A 16283-nucleotide genomic window follows, 5' to 3' on the forward strand; every position below is an offset into this window, starting at 1 on the left:
TTAGTGCTGGGGCTGGACTAAATGACCTGTCCTAGAAATGTAGGACTGGAAGGGAGCTTGACAGTTCATCTAGTCCAGTCCCACATTTCTATGATTCTATGACTGAGTCAGGAATTCAAGAACTAGCCAGCCCATAAAGATATATACAACATTAATAAAGTTGATGCAATAGTGGTTGACTATTGTAAGTGTCCGTAGAATCTGTCTCACCTCAGTAGAATAGTCTGAATATTCCATGTTTCCAAACCATCATATCTGTCACACATACCAACCCAGTCTTATCTGCATGACCAGCACTTATCTCTTATTCCCCTGTCCCAGAGGAGAAATTAACTCCTTCTGCCCTAGTAGGTCACAATACAAAGTGAGTGCCTAAACCGAGTCACACATTTTTCATAATAATACAGAAATAAAATGCTAACTTTTAAGAGTTCCCCTGACCTGCTTGTTTAATGATCCAGCAAAGGATCTGCATTTTAAATAAACCAACAAATGAAGTTCTTTTTCATTGTCAGCAGCTAGACTTTGTATTGCACGTTACTAGAGAAATGTGACCCCTCCTCCTATGGAGTAATGGGATAGTAAAACACAGACTTTTTTACCACATATGTACACAAGAGAAGCACCAAAAAGATGATAGGTATTATGAAATGTGATCACCCTTTGTAGCGTACTCGGAGGAGGAGGGCTCCTCAGACATCAAGCCAGGATCTATAGCCAGAATAAGTAATGTACAATGTAGTATGTTAATGTTTTATTGTAATTTTGCCTTAATAAAAAGTTTAAAAAGAAAATCATGATACAGCAATTCCCCACATTCTCCAAAGCCCGAGTCTGCTTTAGGAATGAAGGGAAGAGCTAGGCTGTTGAGTGCTGTTTGTGACCACATGACTCCTCTCTACAGAGTCAATGACATAGCTATCCTATGTGCTGAGCTGACTGGTTACTGCAAGTCCCTGAGTGCTGAGTGGCTGGGCGTGCTCAAGGCTTTGTGCTGCTCCTCCAACAATGGGACTTGTGGCTTCAACGACCTCCTCTGCAATGTTGATGTAAGTGGAAAAGCTTAAATAACAGGGCTGAGGAAAGAGGGGTACTGTGGGGGAGGGGGGAGATGGATGGGACATGAGAGAGTGCCCCCGAGGGGATGGAGATGGGAATGGGAGATGGTTGTCATGGGCGGGAGATGGGGAACTTCCTTTTGGTGTTGGAACTGCCCTTATTGAGTGTTTTGCTGTGTTGGTCATGGGGTTGCTGGGCTTGCCCTTCCCCCTGCTCCCAGTCAGGCCCATATGGTGCTAACTTGAGGGGGTGAAACAGAAACTGAGATGGTCACTGGCTGCTCTTCTGTCTCCCAGGTGAGCGACTTATCCTTCCATGACTCCTTGGCCACCTTTGTTGCCATTCTCATCGCCCGTCAGTGCTTGCTGTTGGAGGACCTGATTCGCTGTGCAGCCATCCCCTCACTCCTTAATGCTGGTGAGTGAGTCCCTTCCAGAGACACTCTGCTGCTCAGGATGCCCTCCAGGGGGCTCCCTGCAATGCAGTGCCTGGCTGAAAGGGCCTGGTACCCAGCGGTGGGACTCTGAGACCCTGAAGCCCCTGCGCACAGTAATGTTGAACATAATCCCCGGCCATGGAATATGCTCAGAATCCACCTTTTAAGAATTGGAGCTTTGATTTAAAGAAAATAACTGGCTCTTCTGTTTGTGAGGGAAACCCTGAACAGGTGGTCTGAGTGTAACCCTCCTTCCAGATGATGTCATGGTAGCCTCTTGCACTGAGGATACCTCTCTCGGGGAAGGAACCCCAGGTATTAGGAAGAGGCAGGTAATAGTAATGGGGGATTTGATCATTAGAAATATAGACAGTTGGTATTCCTGGGGGAATTCTGTGCCGAAAAATTAAAACTTTTGCGCGCAATATTAAAATTCTGCAAAATTTTACGTATTTTACTTGTCAAAAGAAAACCGTATAATCATGCCAGTTTCAATTATTTTGGTAATTTATTTCAAAATACCTATCCGCAAGTATGTCTGTAATAATACAGACCAAAAAAAAAAGGCTCAGGAAATATTTTTTTTGACAAATAGATTCCTTACTAGGCATATTAATACAGAACTTTGAGTAATGCATTTAAATACACAATACAGAAACATTTCCCGGACCCCTCAGAAGCAGTGCAAAGGCTTGGGGGAGTCAGGGATAATGGAGGAGCTGAGAGAGAGGGAAGGAGCCTGGGAGTGAACATGGAAGATTGTTGGGTGTGGGTGGGAGAATTATGGAACAGGGTTTGGATTTTTTATTGGGGTGGGGGGATAGTTATGGAGTTGGGGAGCCTCTGCCATGCAGACCGTTTGACCCCTAGCCTCGTGCATTCAGTCAAGCACATCAGCCCCCTTCGCCCCATCCTCATGTGGCCCTGCAAACCCCTCCACCCCATCCCCATGTTGTCATGACACTAGCTCCTGAGCCTGCACCCCAATCTGTCCCGCCCACTAGCCCTTCTGACCCCCAGTCTGTGACCCCCCAGCAGCCTCATGTGCCCCACTCTGTCTGCTCCCCACATATCCTGTGTCTCCTAACCTGGCACTGTGGGAGGGAAGAGGGGCTGCAGGGCCACATGGGGAGATGGAGGGGGCCTGCACTGGACATGAATTCTGCACATGCGCATTGGTGCAGAATTCACCCAGGAGTAAATTGGGTTTACGAATATCGGGAGAACAGCATGATGAATTGCCTACTGAATGTGAAGGTTGCAGATCTCTTGAGACTAATGTGCGATGCTGGGGAGGAGCTGTTGATCGTAGTACATGTAGGTATCACTGATATAGGGAAAGGTAGGAGAGAGCTCCTAGAGGCCAATTTAGGCTGCTAGGTAAGAGATTAAAGCCCAGCACCTCTATAGTAGCATTCTCTGAAATGCTTCCAGTTCCACGTGCAGGGCCAGTTAGGAAGAACTGCAGGGTCTCAAGACTTGGATGAGATGATCATGTATGGAGGATGGTTTTAGATTTATTAAATCTAACTGGGGAACCTTTTGGGAAAGGAGGATGGGCTCCACCTAAACCAAAACAGAACCAGACTGCTGGCATGTAAAATTCAAAAAGTCTTAGAGGAGTTTTTAAACTAAGGGCTGAGGGAAAGCTGTCAGGTGTGGAGAAGCACACAGTTGGGACAGAAACAGCCTTTAGGGGAGGATCTGTTAACAGGGATTCTCTATATTGGGGTGGCCAACCTGAGCCTGAGAAGGAGCCAGAGTTTACCAATGTGCATTGCCAAAGAGCCACAGTAACACATCAGCAGCCCCCCGTCAGCTTCCCCCCTAAACCCCAGTATCTCCCACCTGCCAGTAGCACTGCCGATCAGCACCTAACCCCGCATCCCTGTGCCTTCCGCCCATTGTGATCAGCTGTTTTGCGGTGTGCAGGAGGCTTGGGGAGGGGAGGAGGAGCAAGGGCATGGCAGACTCAGGGGAAGGGATGGGGGCCTTGGGAGAAGGAGTGGAGTGGGGTGGGGGCAGAGCCAGGGGCTGAGCAATGAGCATCCCCCGGCACATTGGAAAGTTGGCGCCTGTAGCTCCAGCCCCGGAGTTGGTACCTGTGCAAGGAGCCACGTATTAACCTCTGAAGAGCTGCATGTGGCTCCGGAGCCCCAGGTTGGCCACCCCTGCTCTATATGCTAGTAAAGAGGAGAGGATAGAAGTTGATAATGTACAAGTAGGAATTGAAGAGAAACAGTCAAATGAAAGAGAGTTCCATTCAGTTACATCACGTGAAGGCAGACAACTATATATTGCTGGAGTCTAAATAAGCTGGGTGAATTCGTGTGCCTGGTGTTAGATGAGAATATTAAAATAATAGGCATCACAGAAACTTGTTGGAATGAGGATAATCAATAGGACACGGCAATACAAGGGTACAAAATATGTAGGAATGACAGAATCGGTCATGCCGGTCGGGGAGTGGCACTACCTGTGAAAGAAAGCACAGAGACAAGTATAGTAAAAATCTTAAATGAATCAAACTATACCATAGAATCTGTATGGATAGAAATTCCCTGCTTGAATAATACGATTATAACAGTAGGAATACATTATGTACCACCTGACCAGGATGGTGATGGTGATCATGAAATGCTCAGGGAAATTAGTGAGGTGATTAAAAATAGAGAACTCACTAATAATGGGGGATTTCAACTATTCCCATATTGACTGGGTACATGTCACCTCAGGATGGGATGCAGAGATAAAATGTCTAGACACTGTTAATGACTGCTTCTTGGAGCAGCTAGTTCTGGAACCTGCAAGGGGAAAGGCAGTTTTCAATGTGAGTGAAGCACAGGATCTGGTCCAATAGGTGAATGTGGCTGAATTGTTCCATAATAGCGACCATAATGTAATTAAATTTAACATCCTTGGGAGGGGGAAAATACCAAAGAAGCCCACCATAGCAGCATTTAACTTAAAAAAGGGGAACTACTAAAAGATGAGGAAGCAAGTTCTGTGGAAATTGAAAAGAACAGTCATTAGAAAGAAATGCCTGCGAGCTGCGTGGAAACTATTTAAAACCACCCTAACAGAGGCTCACATTAAATGTATAGGCCAAATTAAAAAAAAGTAGTAAGAGGACCAGAAAAAAGCCACCCTGGCCAAACAAGAGAGTAAAAGAGGCGGTTAGAGGCAAAAAGCCGTCCTTTACAAATTGGAAGTCAAATTCTACTGAGGGAAATGGGAAAGAGCATAAACTTTAGCAAGTCAAATGTAGAAGTATAATTAGGCAGGCCAAAAAAGAATTTGAAAAGCAACTAGTACAAGACACACTAACAGCAAAAAATGTAAAAAAATATATAAGAAGCAGGAAGCCTGCCAAACAATCAGTGGGGCCATTGGATGATGGAAGCACTAAAGAAGCACTCAAGGACAATAAGGCCATTGTGGAGAAGCTAAATGAATTCTTGGCTTTGGTCTTCACTGCAGAGGATGTGAGGGAGATCCCCACACTTGAGCTATCCTTTTTAGGTGACAGATCTGAGGAACTGACCCAGATTCAGGTGACAATAGAGGAGGTTTTGGAACAAACTGATAAATTAAACAGTGATAAGCCACCAGGACCAGATGGTATCACCCAAGAGTTCTGAAGAAACTCAAAAATGAAATTGCAGAACTACTAACTGTGGTACATAACTTAGTTCTTAAATCAGCTTCTGTACCAAATGACTGAAAGAGGATAGCTAATGTGACACCAATTTTTAAAAAAGGATCCAGAGGCGATCCTGGCAATTACAGGCTGGTCAGCCTAACTTCAGTCCCAAGCAAATTGGTTGAAACTATACTGAAGAAGAGAATTATCAGACACACAGATGAACTCAATTTCTTGGGGACAAGTCAACATGGCTTTTGTGAAGGGAAATTATGCCTCACCAGCCTATTAGAATTCTTCGAGGGAGTCAGCATACATGTGGACAAAGGTGATGCAGTGCACGGTGTACTTAGATTTTCAGAAAGACTTTGACAAGGTCCCTCACAAAAGGCTCTGAAGCAAAGTAAGCAGTCATGGGGTAAGAGGGAAGGTCCTCTCATGTAATTGGTTAAAAGACCAGAAATAAAGGGTAGGAATAAATGGTCCGTTTCAGAATGGAGAGAGGTAAATAATGGTGCCCTGCAGGGGTCTGTACTGGAACCAGTGCTGTTCAACATATTCCTAAATGATCTGATGAAGGGGTAAACAATGAAGTGGCAAAGTTTGCAGATGATACAAAATTACTCAAGATAGTTAAGTCCAATGCAGATTGTGAAGAGTTACAAAGATGATCTCACAGAATGGGATGACTGGGCAAGAAAATGGCAGATGAAATTCATTGCTGATTAATGCAAAGTAATGCACATAGGAAAACATAATCCCAACAATACGTACTGTGACGGGGCAAGGCCAGATGGCTATAGAAAAGTAGTGGGAGATAGATATATTAGCTCTAGGCTAAACAAATCCCTGGTACCAGGTTAAGTGAAATGGAAGCTGCTCCAGGTCAGTTAAGACACCTGGGGCCAATTAAGAACTTTCCAGAAGGCAGGGAGAAGGCTAGGTTGATTGGGACTCCTGAAGCCAATCAGGGGCTGGCTGAAACTAGTTAAAAGCTTCCCAGCCAGTCAGGTGGGTGTGCATGTCAGGAGCTGTGGGAGGAAGTTGCACTGTTGGAGAGGCTGAGTAGTACACACCATGTCAGGCACAAGGAAGGAGGCCCTGAGGTAAGGGTGAAGTGGAGCTTGAGGAAGTGAGGGCTGCTGTGGGGGAAGTAGCCAGGGAATTGTACATGTCATGTTTCTAAAAGGTCAGCTACCATAGCTGATACTATTAGGGTCCCTGGGCTGGAACCCGGAGTAGAGGGTGGGCCCGGGCTCCCCCCCCCACCTTTGCCCCCTGATTAATCACTGAGACTGGGAGACAACAGAGACTGTGCAAGGAAGGATAACTTCTCCTCACCCCCCTTGCTGGCTTATGATGAAAATGGCTCAGTAGACTGTGACCCTTGTCTCTAGAGAGAGAAGGGTTACGTGGAGCGTCACAGTGAGCCTCTGAGGCTAGCGAAATCCGCCAGGAAACACGGGACCCATGGAGGCAAGGACAGAGCCTTGTCACAGTACAAAATGATAGGATATAAATTAGTTGTTACCACTCAAGAAAGAGATCATGGAGTCAATTTGGTTAGTTCTCTGAAAACATCCCCTCAATGTGCAGCGGTGGTCAAAAGTGCTAACAGAATGTTAGGAACCATTAGGAAAGGGATAACTAATAAGACAGTAAATATCATAATGTCACTATATAGATCCATGGTATGGCCGCACCTTGAACACTGCATGCAGTTCTGGTCACCCCATCTTAAAAAAGCTATATTAGAAATGGAAAAGGTGCAGAGAAGGGCAACAAACATGATGAAGGAGGTGGAGCAGCTTCCACATGTGGAGAAATTAAGAAGACTGGGACTGTTCAGCATGGAAAAGAGATGGCCAAGGGGGGAAGAGGACGGAGGTCTATACAATCATGCCTGGGGGGGAGAAAGTGACTAGGGACGTGTTATTTACCCCTTCACATAACACAAGAACTAGGGGTCACCCAATAAAATTAATAGGCAGGAAGTTTAAAGGAAACACGAGGAATTTCTTTACACCACACACAGTCAACCTGTGTAACTCATTGCTAGGGGGTGCTATGAAGCCTAGAAGTAAAACTGGGTTCACAAAAGAATTAGAGGACAGGTCCATCAATGGCTATTAGCCAAGATGGTCAGAGACACAACCACATGGTCTGGGCGTCCCTAGCCTCTGACTGCCAGAAGTTGGAATTGGATGATAGGGCATGGATCATGCAATAACTGCCCTGTTCTGTTCATTCTGTCGGAAGCATCTGGCATTGGTGTGACTGGATCCCTGGAGTACAATCTGGAACTGGGGTACTGCTCTGCCCCCTTAACTCTCCAGCCTGGACTGTCTCTCACAATGCTTTGTTAGTGACAAGCAGCAAACCCCTCCAGGCGCTGTTATCACTTACCCCACACTCAGGGAGCTTTCATGCAATCTAGCTGAGCCACTCACGAATCACACAGAGAAAGGAACCAGCAGATTTCCCAAGCCCCCAGCCTTGCACTCCGGATATACCGTCTTCCCTGGTCAGAAACCTGGGTAAGTTCATTACCCAGTCTGCTCCTCCCTCAATGTGGAGAGGACACACACTAGCCTTTGTAAACTGAGCTGAGATTTCCCAAGCACTTCAAGGAAACACCACTGTTTTAGGTAAAATATAAAACAGATCTATTAACTACAGAAGGATTTTAAGTGATTATAATTGGTAGGCACAAAAGCTCAGAGATAGTTACCAAAGAAAATAAAAGGTAAGTGCAGAGTCTAAATCTTAAACTTTCTTACACCAGTTAGTATTTCGATCAAGCAGTTTTCTCACCCCACTAGATGTTACAGTTCTTAATACATAGGCTTTCCCTTTAAGCCTGGGATCAGCCTCCTCCGTTCAAGTCTTTTTCTTTTCAGCATTCTCTTGTTGATTCCATCATAGGTGGCGGAAGAGAAAGGCAAAAGCATGATGATACAGTCCCCTCTTTTATATCCTCAGTCCATGTGCCTGGAAAACACTAGCCCAGATATGTCCTGGTGGGCTTTGCTGAGCCAGAGTTGAACAATTCCCCATTGTGTGATGCTTGTGCTGCCCTTTTACGGTATTGTAAATACCTTGTTTACAACTCCCCTGCTGAGTAATTGGTGTTTAACACCTTCCTGGGTGTGGATCACCTCCTTTGTTGTAACTAGCAAAATTACAACATATTTCATTAACAACCTTATAGCGAAATCTCATAACTTCATACACACTAACTATATACATATTTGGACAGAACAATGGGTTTCAGCAGAAACATGACTTTTCATATGATATCTTATATGGCACGTTTTGAATGAAATATATCATAGTTCTATGACACAGGTGAATATGAGGGTTCCAGGGTACTGCTTTGAGGTACAGAGTGCCACAACTGGCCATTGTCAGATGACAAGATACTGGCTAGAAAGATGGACTTTTGGTTTGACCCACTGTGGCCATTCTTATGTTCTTACCTAGTGCCCAGAGCCCTGCCAATCTGCTGATATCCACCGACCATTTTTGCAGATCATGGCTCGGATGCGGGTACAAGTCTCGTACCTGCACAGGGCTCTGCAGCGCACACTCAGCTGAACAGAGCAGCTGTCACCCAGCTGCGAGGCTCTAGCTTGTCTCTCTGGAGTCAGGCAACAGGCACTAGCCCGCTGGGCATTCTGGGAGTTGTAGTCCACAGCTTGTTCAGACGGAGGAGGTAAACTACAACTCCCAGAAGGGAGTGTGACCATGTGCTCCTGCACAGTGAGCTAAGTAGTCATCACTACTGCCAGTCCCGGCTGGGTCTGCTTGCATTAGAGTCGCTCCAGCTGTGTAGGGGTGTCCAAGCCCCCCACTGGGGGGGAATGAGGGGGGCAGTGCTGCGCAGCACACGAGCGCCCAGGAGTATAGCCTACCTGCCTAGAGTAGGGCAGGAGGTACACGGGGGTGGAGCGGTCAGTGAGGCAGGAGATCTTTGTGGAGAAGTGAGAGGGCGGTTGGGGCTTGGCACAGCCTTGTGTCACTGGTGCGTGGTGACCTGTGGAGCTGTTAATAGAGCCCTGCAAATCCACGGATATCTGCTTTATATTCCTGGATGATAATTGCAGATCGCGGATTGGATGTGGATACAAATTTTGTATCCACGCAGGGCTCTACCAATGCTATACTGTGTGCTGCAGTCTGCAGACAGTCCCAAATAAGAGCTCAGAGAGGTATGAACTACCCCATATGCCTCACTCTGGGTGTTTAATTCTGAAACCTAATAATGTACTTTTCATTCTTGACATAGTTCACTCTGATTGCTGATCATTTAACAGGAACGTCCACTAATATGCTCATCCCCTCCCTCCTCCTGGGGCTTCCTAGCTCCAAAACCCTCTGCCCTTGCCTCAGTTGTCTGACCCTCCAGCTTTGCCCTGATGATTTCAGCCCCCGGCTGCAACACAGTGAAGCTGAGTAGGTAGGAGAAGCTTAGAATACATTGAATGTCATGTAGCAATTGAGGCCTGGGGAACCTGTACTGATTGCATTGCTTATTTGCATATTAATTGCAATATGCCCTCCTCCCTCCTTCAGGCAGAGTGCAGGCCACTCTAGTGCAGAAGTTAGGGCCAGCGGCTGGACGGTAGAGGTAAGCTCTGCTCCTGTGAAATCTCCATTGATTCCTTTGCTTTCTGTAGCTTGCAGCGAACAGGACTCGGAACCAGGGGCCCGTCTGACCTGTCGGATTTTGCTACATCTATTTAAGACCCCACAGCTGAACCCGTGCCAGCAGGATGGCAGTAAGTGAGCTGGGTACAGAAGCCTTCTCCCAGAGCAAACACTGTGAGCCTGTGGGCTGCCTGTGCTCACTGGATCCAAGAGGAGGAGCTTCTGGTGCTGTCCTAGAAAGCCTTGTCTCACCCTGGGCAAGGCAAGACTAGCCTTCTGCTGGGTAGTCCCATGCCCTAGAAAAGGGGATGAATGGGGAACCCATTTGTACAGCTTCCCCCTGTGTGTCACTGTGTGGTTAGCCAAGCATGTGCAGGAGGGGTCTCCTCCCTCTGGACCATCAACCACTGGGCCCCAGTGTAAACAGGACAACAACCTTGCTGTGCTGTGGGTTGATGTGGCCCTTGCTCTGTCCCGGACATTACGGTAAGTGCTGAAGAGTTTGTCAGCCAGGGTCTCGTGCAGCCTGACATCAGTGCCAGAGTCTACTCCATCCTCACCTGCATATGTCACTCCCTACTTCTAGCACCAGATTCTTCAGCCTACCCAGCCCCTTGTGTTGCTCTCTGCAGTTCTTCTGATGTCCTGTGCCTGCAATCAACTGGCCCCATTGGAACCTGCCGTTTCCTTCTTTCCAGGGGACTCAGATTAGAGAGGCTCTATAACCTCTGTATTTGGCACTGGGGCAACAGCTGCTGGAATCCTGTGTCCAGTTCTGGTGTCCTTGATTGAAGAAAGACGACATAAATTGCAGAGGGTTCAGAGAAGAGCCATGAGAATAAATGAAGGATTGAAAAACATGCCTGATAGTAATATATTCAAGGAGCTCAGTTTTAGATGAACAAAGAGAAGGTGAGGGGTGACTTGCTGACAGTCTGTAAGGACCTACATGGGGAAGAGAAATTTTATAATAAAGACGCTCTTCGATGTACCAGACAAAAGTATAAAATGATCCAATGGCTGGAGGTTGAAGTTAGACTTTAATTCAGACTGGAAGTAAGGTGTACATTTTAGCAGTGTGGGTAATTAACCATTGGAACACTGTACCAAGGGTTGTCGTGGATTCTCCACTAGACGTTTTAAATCAAGATTGGTTGTTTCTCTAAAAGACCTCTAGTTCAAATAGAAATTAATTCAGGGCAGGTCTCTGGCCTGTGTTATACAGGCGGTCAGACTAGATAATCACAATGGTCCCTTTTGGCCTTATAATTTGTGAATCTTCCATGCCATAACTGGCAGCAACCCCTACTCCTCCTGCTCCTTCCTGACACCCTACAGTGCCTGCAGAGAGCAGCTTCTTCCCCCTCGACTCCCATCTCTGCCCTGCCCTCTGTATTATCTCATTGACAAACCCCTCTCCTCTGCTTCCCCAAACTCTGCAATCTGCCTGTCCTCCCCCTTTAAACACCCCCGTGTGGCCCAGGCATGCTAACCCTCTGGCTCCGAGTCTGAGCAGAGGGGCTGGGAGCTGTCCCCACAGCAGCAGCATCTGGGTTTCATTCTGGCCCCAGCGTATGAACCTCTCTTCATTGACTTGCTGCTGGCTCCTCTCCTGTCCTAGGGCTGCCACGCACTCCTCTGTAATGTCTCAGACTTGCCTGGTTTGACATCCCTTTCTGTTTGGGGCAGAACCAGTCCTGCAGGGCTCCATCCATGGCTCATCATCTTTACTGTTGTCCCCCACTCCTCCAAATGTGGCTGATGCCCACGTTAGAGTTGTGCTGAAGTCTGGACTTCGTTGCACAGACATTGCTTCCTGGTCATCCCTGTGAATTTTATGGCTGTGTTACACTGGGGTGGTCCAGTGCTGCATAACACTTTGCCTTTGAGTAGTCTGTCAGCCAAGGAGTTCAGAGACATCCCCACTCTTGGGCGTAGACAAATGTAATTGGCTCCATGTTACAGATGGGGAAATGAATAGCGCCAAACTGGCCCAGTGAGCCAGTAGCAGAGCCAGAACTGCTGGCCCTCGGTCTGCTGCGCTGGAGAGTGTGTGATTTGGGTGGCTCTGGAGCCTGGGTCTTTCTCACGTGCTGGGATTTACCCTTTTCCTTTGTCCTCTCTGCAGATAAGCCCACAGTGGGAATTCGTTCCTCCTGTGACCGCCACTTGCTGGCTGCTTCCCAGAACCGAATTGTGGATGGAGCAGTCTTTGCGGTACTGAAGGCTGTCTTTGTGCTGGGTATGTACCTTATCCTAGACTGGACCTGTGAGAGGGAGACAAAGAGTGTTGCGGGAGCAGGCGGAGTGCAGGAAGTGTGTGTGTGCTACAGAGTATTGGACTGCGAGAGAGATATGATGACTAAATAGGAGTAGTCCGGGGGGTTCTGTGCCAAGAAAGTCAAAATTCTGTGCCAAAAAATTAAAAATTCTGCAAAATTCTGCATATTTTATTTGTCAAAATAATGCAGCACAATCACACCAGTTTCAATTATTCTGGTAATTTATTTAAACTACAATACAAGAAAAAGTCACAATAACTATTCAGCATTTCTTAAACACATGAAAGTGAAGTTACAAGCACTTGGTAATTAACACCCTGCATTCCGGTTATAATCCTGGATTTTCATTTAAATTACTTTACAGAACAAACAGCGTGGGGGAAAAAAAAAGTAGAATGTCATTTTAAATTGCTCAGGCTTTCACACCTGAAAGTCATACAGTTTTGCTCATCGTCGTCCTGGACCTGGCTGGGAACTCTGGGAAGTGCTTGGTTCTGGTTGTCCTGACATTTTATTGACTGCTTGATAAATGTTTTATTTGCCCTCAAAGTCTTCTTCCTTTCCTTTCCTTTCCTTTTAAATGGGCAAGTAAAATAAATTCTGAGCTGTAATCTAATCCCATTGTGCCACTTTGGCACAGGAAAAAAGTGAGAGAGCACCTAGATCTTCCTAGCTGATTCCCTTACTGTCATTTATAAGGCTTTACATCACTCTTGCAATGTAGGGGCCTTAAAACTTTCCTAGGTTTTATGGTCCTGGAGGAATTGACTGAGAATGGGAACAGTTAACTAACAAAAGGAACATTGACAATGTTACTATGTAGCCAGGCTGCTACATTTCTGCCTCCTGCATAATAAAAAGCCCTACCCTTCCACATCAGCGAGCTGCAGTAGCAAGCAAGAGGGATAGAGTGTCTCTCTCTTGCTTGTTGGCACGCATGCCCAGCCACCACCCCCACCCTCCCCCAGGTGATCAACCATGCAGGCATGCATGCCCAACTCCCCTTCCCCATCTCTGAGGCTGCTCCAGGCACGCTGGAACAAACGCGCTGCTGGGGAAGAGGTGTGTGTCCCCCAGCAAAATTTTTTTTGCATTTTTCTGCACGGGGGGCACAGAAAAATGCGGGCCATATGAATTCTTTGCCCCTGGAGGGGCGTAGAATTCTGACAGGAGTAATAGGAGGGGTAGATGAGATCTGTGTGATGAAGAAATGTCTGGCTTGTGCTAAGCTCTCTCCCTGGGGCGTTTGTGGGCTGCATGGGTCTCCCTGCCCAAGAGTTGGTAGCTGGCAGGGATGAGGCTGGCCTGCGCTGAGCTCTCTGGCCGAGGGGTGTTGGTTGGGGATGGGGACAGGGTGCCCTGCGCTGAGCTCTGGGGCCATGGGACAGTAGCTGGGACATGGGGACGGTCTGCACTGAGCTCTGGGGCCGTGGAGCCGTGGCAGGGACATGGGGGCGGCTTCTGCTGAGCTCTGGGGCCAGGAGTAAATCTTATTCAAGTTCAGTATCCATTGTGTGGATGGCTCTGGTTTTTGTTACTGTTGCATTAGGTGACCCTTTGCTCTTGGTTACAGGGGATGCAGAGTTGAAAGGCTCTGGCTTTTCCCACCCTGGAGGGGTGGATGACCTCATGGAAGATGAGCTGGGTGCCAAGAAGCCTGCTGGCCGGACAGTGTCCATAGAGACGGCCAGCCTGGATATTTATGCCAAGTATGTCTTGAGGAGTATCTGTCAGCAGGTAAATCTGGCTCTCGCGCCCCACCCTGTCCCTGGTCCCGGCAGCTGACAGGGCTCTCCCTCTGCCTGTTCAGGTTTGGTGGATGTTCTCTTCCGCTGTTTCAAAGAAGTTGGGCACATTTTTGCCACGTATTGGTGCTAAGAATTAGAAGCTGCTGAACAGAGCTGACTGGTACTCTGGTTTCGGAGAGCGCAGGCTCTGTGTATTCTGTAGGGTGCTGATACCACCACCGTGCCCCTCCCCCAGGGTGAGATGGAGTCAGTAGTCCCCTATGTGTTTGCTGGGGGCAAAGAGGAGGGAGCATGAGAAGGAGGGTTACTTGAAGTGATGTAAAGTGGCTCTTGCACATCAGGTTGGGGCATTCCTGGAAGCTCGGCAAGTTCTACAGCTGGGCTTGCTCACCTGCATCCTGTGTTTTTGTTGAGTTTCAGGGAGAGCCGCTCACTTTTTATGTGCCCTTTGCAGCGTTGTCCTGGCTCTCAAGTCTAATAGGTCCTGGGCGCCATCCAGGCAGTGCCCAAGTCCTGTGCTGCCCTTCTTTCCCCTGTCCTTCTGACAGCCTGCTGAACCCTTCCCTTCTCCACTGCTCTCACCACTTTCTAAGATCCACAAGAAGTGAGTATGTTAGGAGATACTCTGGCTAGCAGGGGCCTTGATAGGTGGGTTTAGTAGGGGAGGCTCAGCCCAAGTCAAGTAGATGAGCAGCACATTTTAAATGTGCATGAATTTAGAAACTACTTGACTGATTTCATTATTGGTGGGAAATTCTGCTTTCTTCTTCGAGTGCTTGCTCATGTCGGTTCCATCTAGGTGTGTGTGTGCCCACGTGCACAGCTGTCGGAGATTTCTGCCTTAGCGGTATCCGTAGGGCCGGCTGTGGCGCCCCCTGGAGTAACGCTCCCATGCGGCGGTATATCAGGCACTGCCGGCCCTGCGCCCCCTCAGTTCCTTCTTACCGCCCATGACGGTTGGTTGGAGCGCTTGGCCTTGCTTAGCAAGGGCATTAGCCGTTCTTCGCTGTTTAGGTGTTCTCCTTTATTATTTAGTCAGTGATTAGTTAGCTGTTAGGTGTGTTAGTAGTAGTTTAGTAGTTAGAGTCCCCGCTGGGACTTTGTCCAGCAGGGGGGCATGCCCCTCTTCCCAGGCTTCCAGCCGTGTTCTGTGTGCAGCCAGCCGATGCCCATCAGTGACATCCTGAGAGTTGTCTGAAGTGCCTGGGGGAGTCCCATCGAAAAGACAAGGGCCGGATCTGCAAAAACTTTCATCCCCGACTCAGAAAGAGCGGGATGTTTGATTGCGGGCCCTCCTCATGGAGGCTGCTCTGCGCCTGGCATTGGAGCCCTCACGCTCGGATTCCACACCTGGTACTTCAGCGTCGGCACACAGTGCAGCGCTGGCCCTGGGATTGGCACCGTCCCCCCTCGCCAGTACCGAAGAAGCAGTCTGAGTCGACTGGTTCGCAGGCACCGCGCAAGGGAACTTTGGGCAAAGGACCTGAGTTAGGCCTTGTGCCCGCAACACAGGCTCTAGGGGGTATCGCTGTGGACCTGCCTCTGACTCCGGGGAGCAGTAAGAGGTCCCGGCCCATCGCAGGGCCATCTGCATCTCAGGCGGCTGAAGAACAGTTAGGCTGACCGGCACCACAGACACCTGGCCACATGGTGGATCCTGCCAAGACACTGGCTCAGACGCATTGCCCAGGTCGCATTGCCTGTTCACCCTGGGGTCCTAAAGGTCGACAAGTCAGTGTGGCAGACCCCATCTGCCGTTCCGCCCACATCCAAAAAGGCGGAAAAGAAGTACTATGTCCCCACAAAGGGGTTTGAATATCTATACACGCACCCTCCTGCAGGGTCCCTGGTTGTGTCCTTTGTCAATGAAAGGGCCTGGCAGGGCCAGGCGAGTGGCACCCCCAAAATAAGGATGCCAAGAGGCTGGACTTATTTGGCAGAAAGATTTATTCAACAGCAAGCCTCCAATTCAGGGTCTCTAATCATCAGGCCCTACTTGGCAGATACAGTTTCAACCTGTGGGACTCCATTGACAAGTTCAAAGAGAGCCTCCCACAGGATCAGGCATAGGAGTTCTCCATTCTGGTGGAAGAGGGCAAGGCGGTAGACAGAGGTGTTCTCCAGATGGCCTGGGATGCCATGGACTCGGTTTCACCTCTGCAATAGCCATGAGGTGTAGCTCCTGGTTACAGATCTCCAGCCTGTCCCAGGAGATGCAATCCACCCTCCAGAACCTCCCTTTTGAGGGAACAGGGCTATTGTCAGAGCTAACTTCCTCAACAAGTCTCTCAAAAAGTTAAAGTTTCATATGGTCTCCCTGGCCTCCATCATCCCCTCCCTGGATCTGGGAGACTGGTATGCTGCCCTTGATTTAAAGGACATGTACTTCCATATTCCCGGGGCACCGGCGTTTCCTCCGTTTCACGTTGGGCCAGCACCATTTCCAGTTCACAGTGATGCCCTTC

At 48.3% G+C, this 16283-nt stretch overlaps 1 protein-coding gene across 5 annotated transcripts in view; it reads left to right on the top strand.

Annotated features, from left to right (window-relative positions):
* MED12 (mediator complex subunit 12) overlaps nucleotides 1–16283 on the top strand; it is a 76652-nt gene that overhangs the window by 21598 nt on the left and 38771 nt on the right. For all 5 annotated transcript variants that reach the window (XR_012160650.2, XR_012160651.2, XR_012160652.2 and 2 more), the window contains exons 22-26: nucleotides 905–1049; nucleotides 1356–1476; nucleotides 9818–9919; nucleotides 11917–12030; nucleotides 13644–13807. Coding sequence is in view for 2 of the 5 variants with exons in the window: in XM_073358645.1 (XP_073214746.1) it covers nucleotides 905–1049; nucleotides 1356–1476; nucleotides 9818–9919; nucleotides 11917–12030; nucleotides 13644–13807 (646 nt within the window). In the remaining 3 variants the exon portion in view is untranslated. The remainder of the gene's footprint in view (nucleotides 1–904; nucleotides 1050–1355; nucleotides 1477–9817; nucleotides 9920–11916; nucleotides 12031–13643; nucleotides 13808–16283) is intronic.

The sequence above is a fragment of the Lepidochelys kempii genome, chromosome 9, assembly GCF_965140285.1.
Source record: "Lepidochelys kempii isolate rLepKem1 chromosome 9, rLepKem1.hap1, whole genome shotgun sequence".
Taxonomy (NCBI): domain Eukaryota; kingdom Metazoa; phylum Chordata; order Testudines; family Cheloniidae; genus Lepidochelys; species Lepidochelys kempii.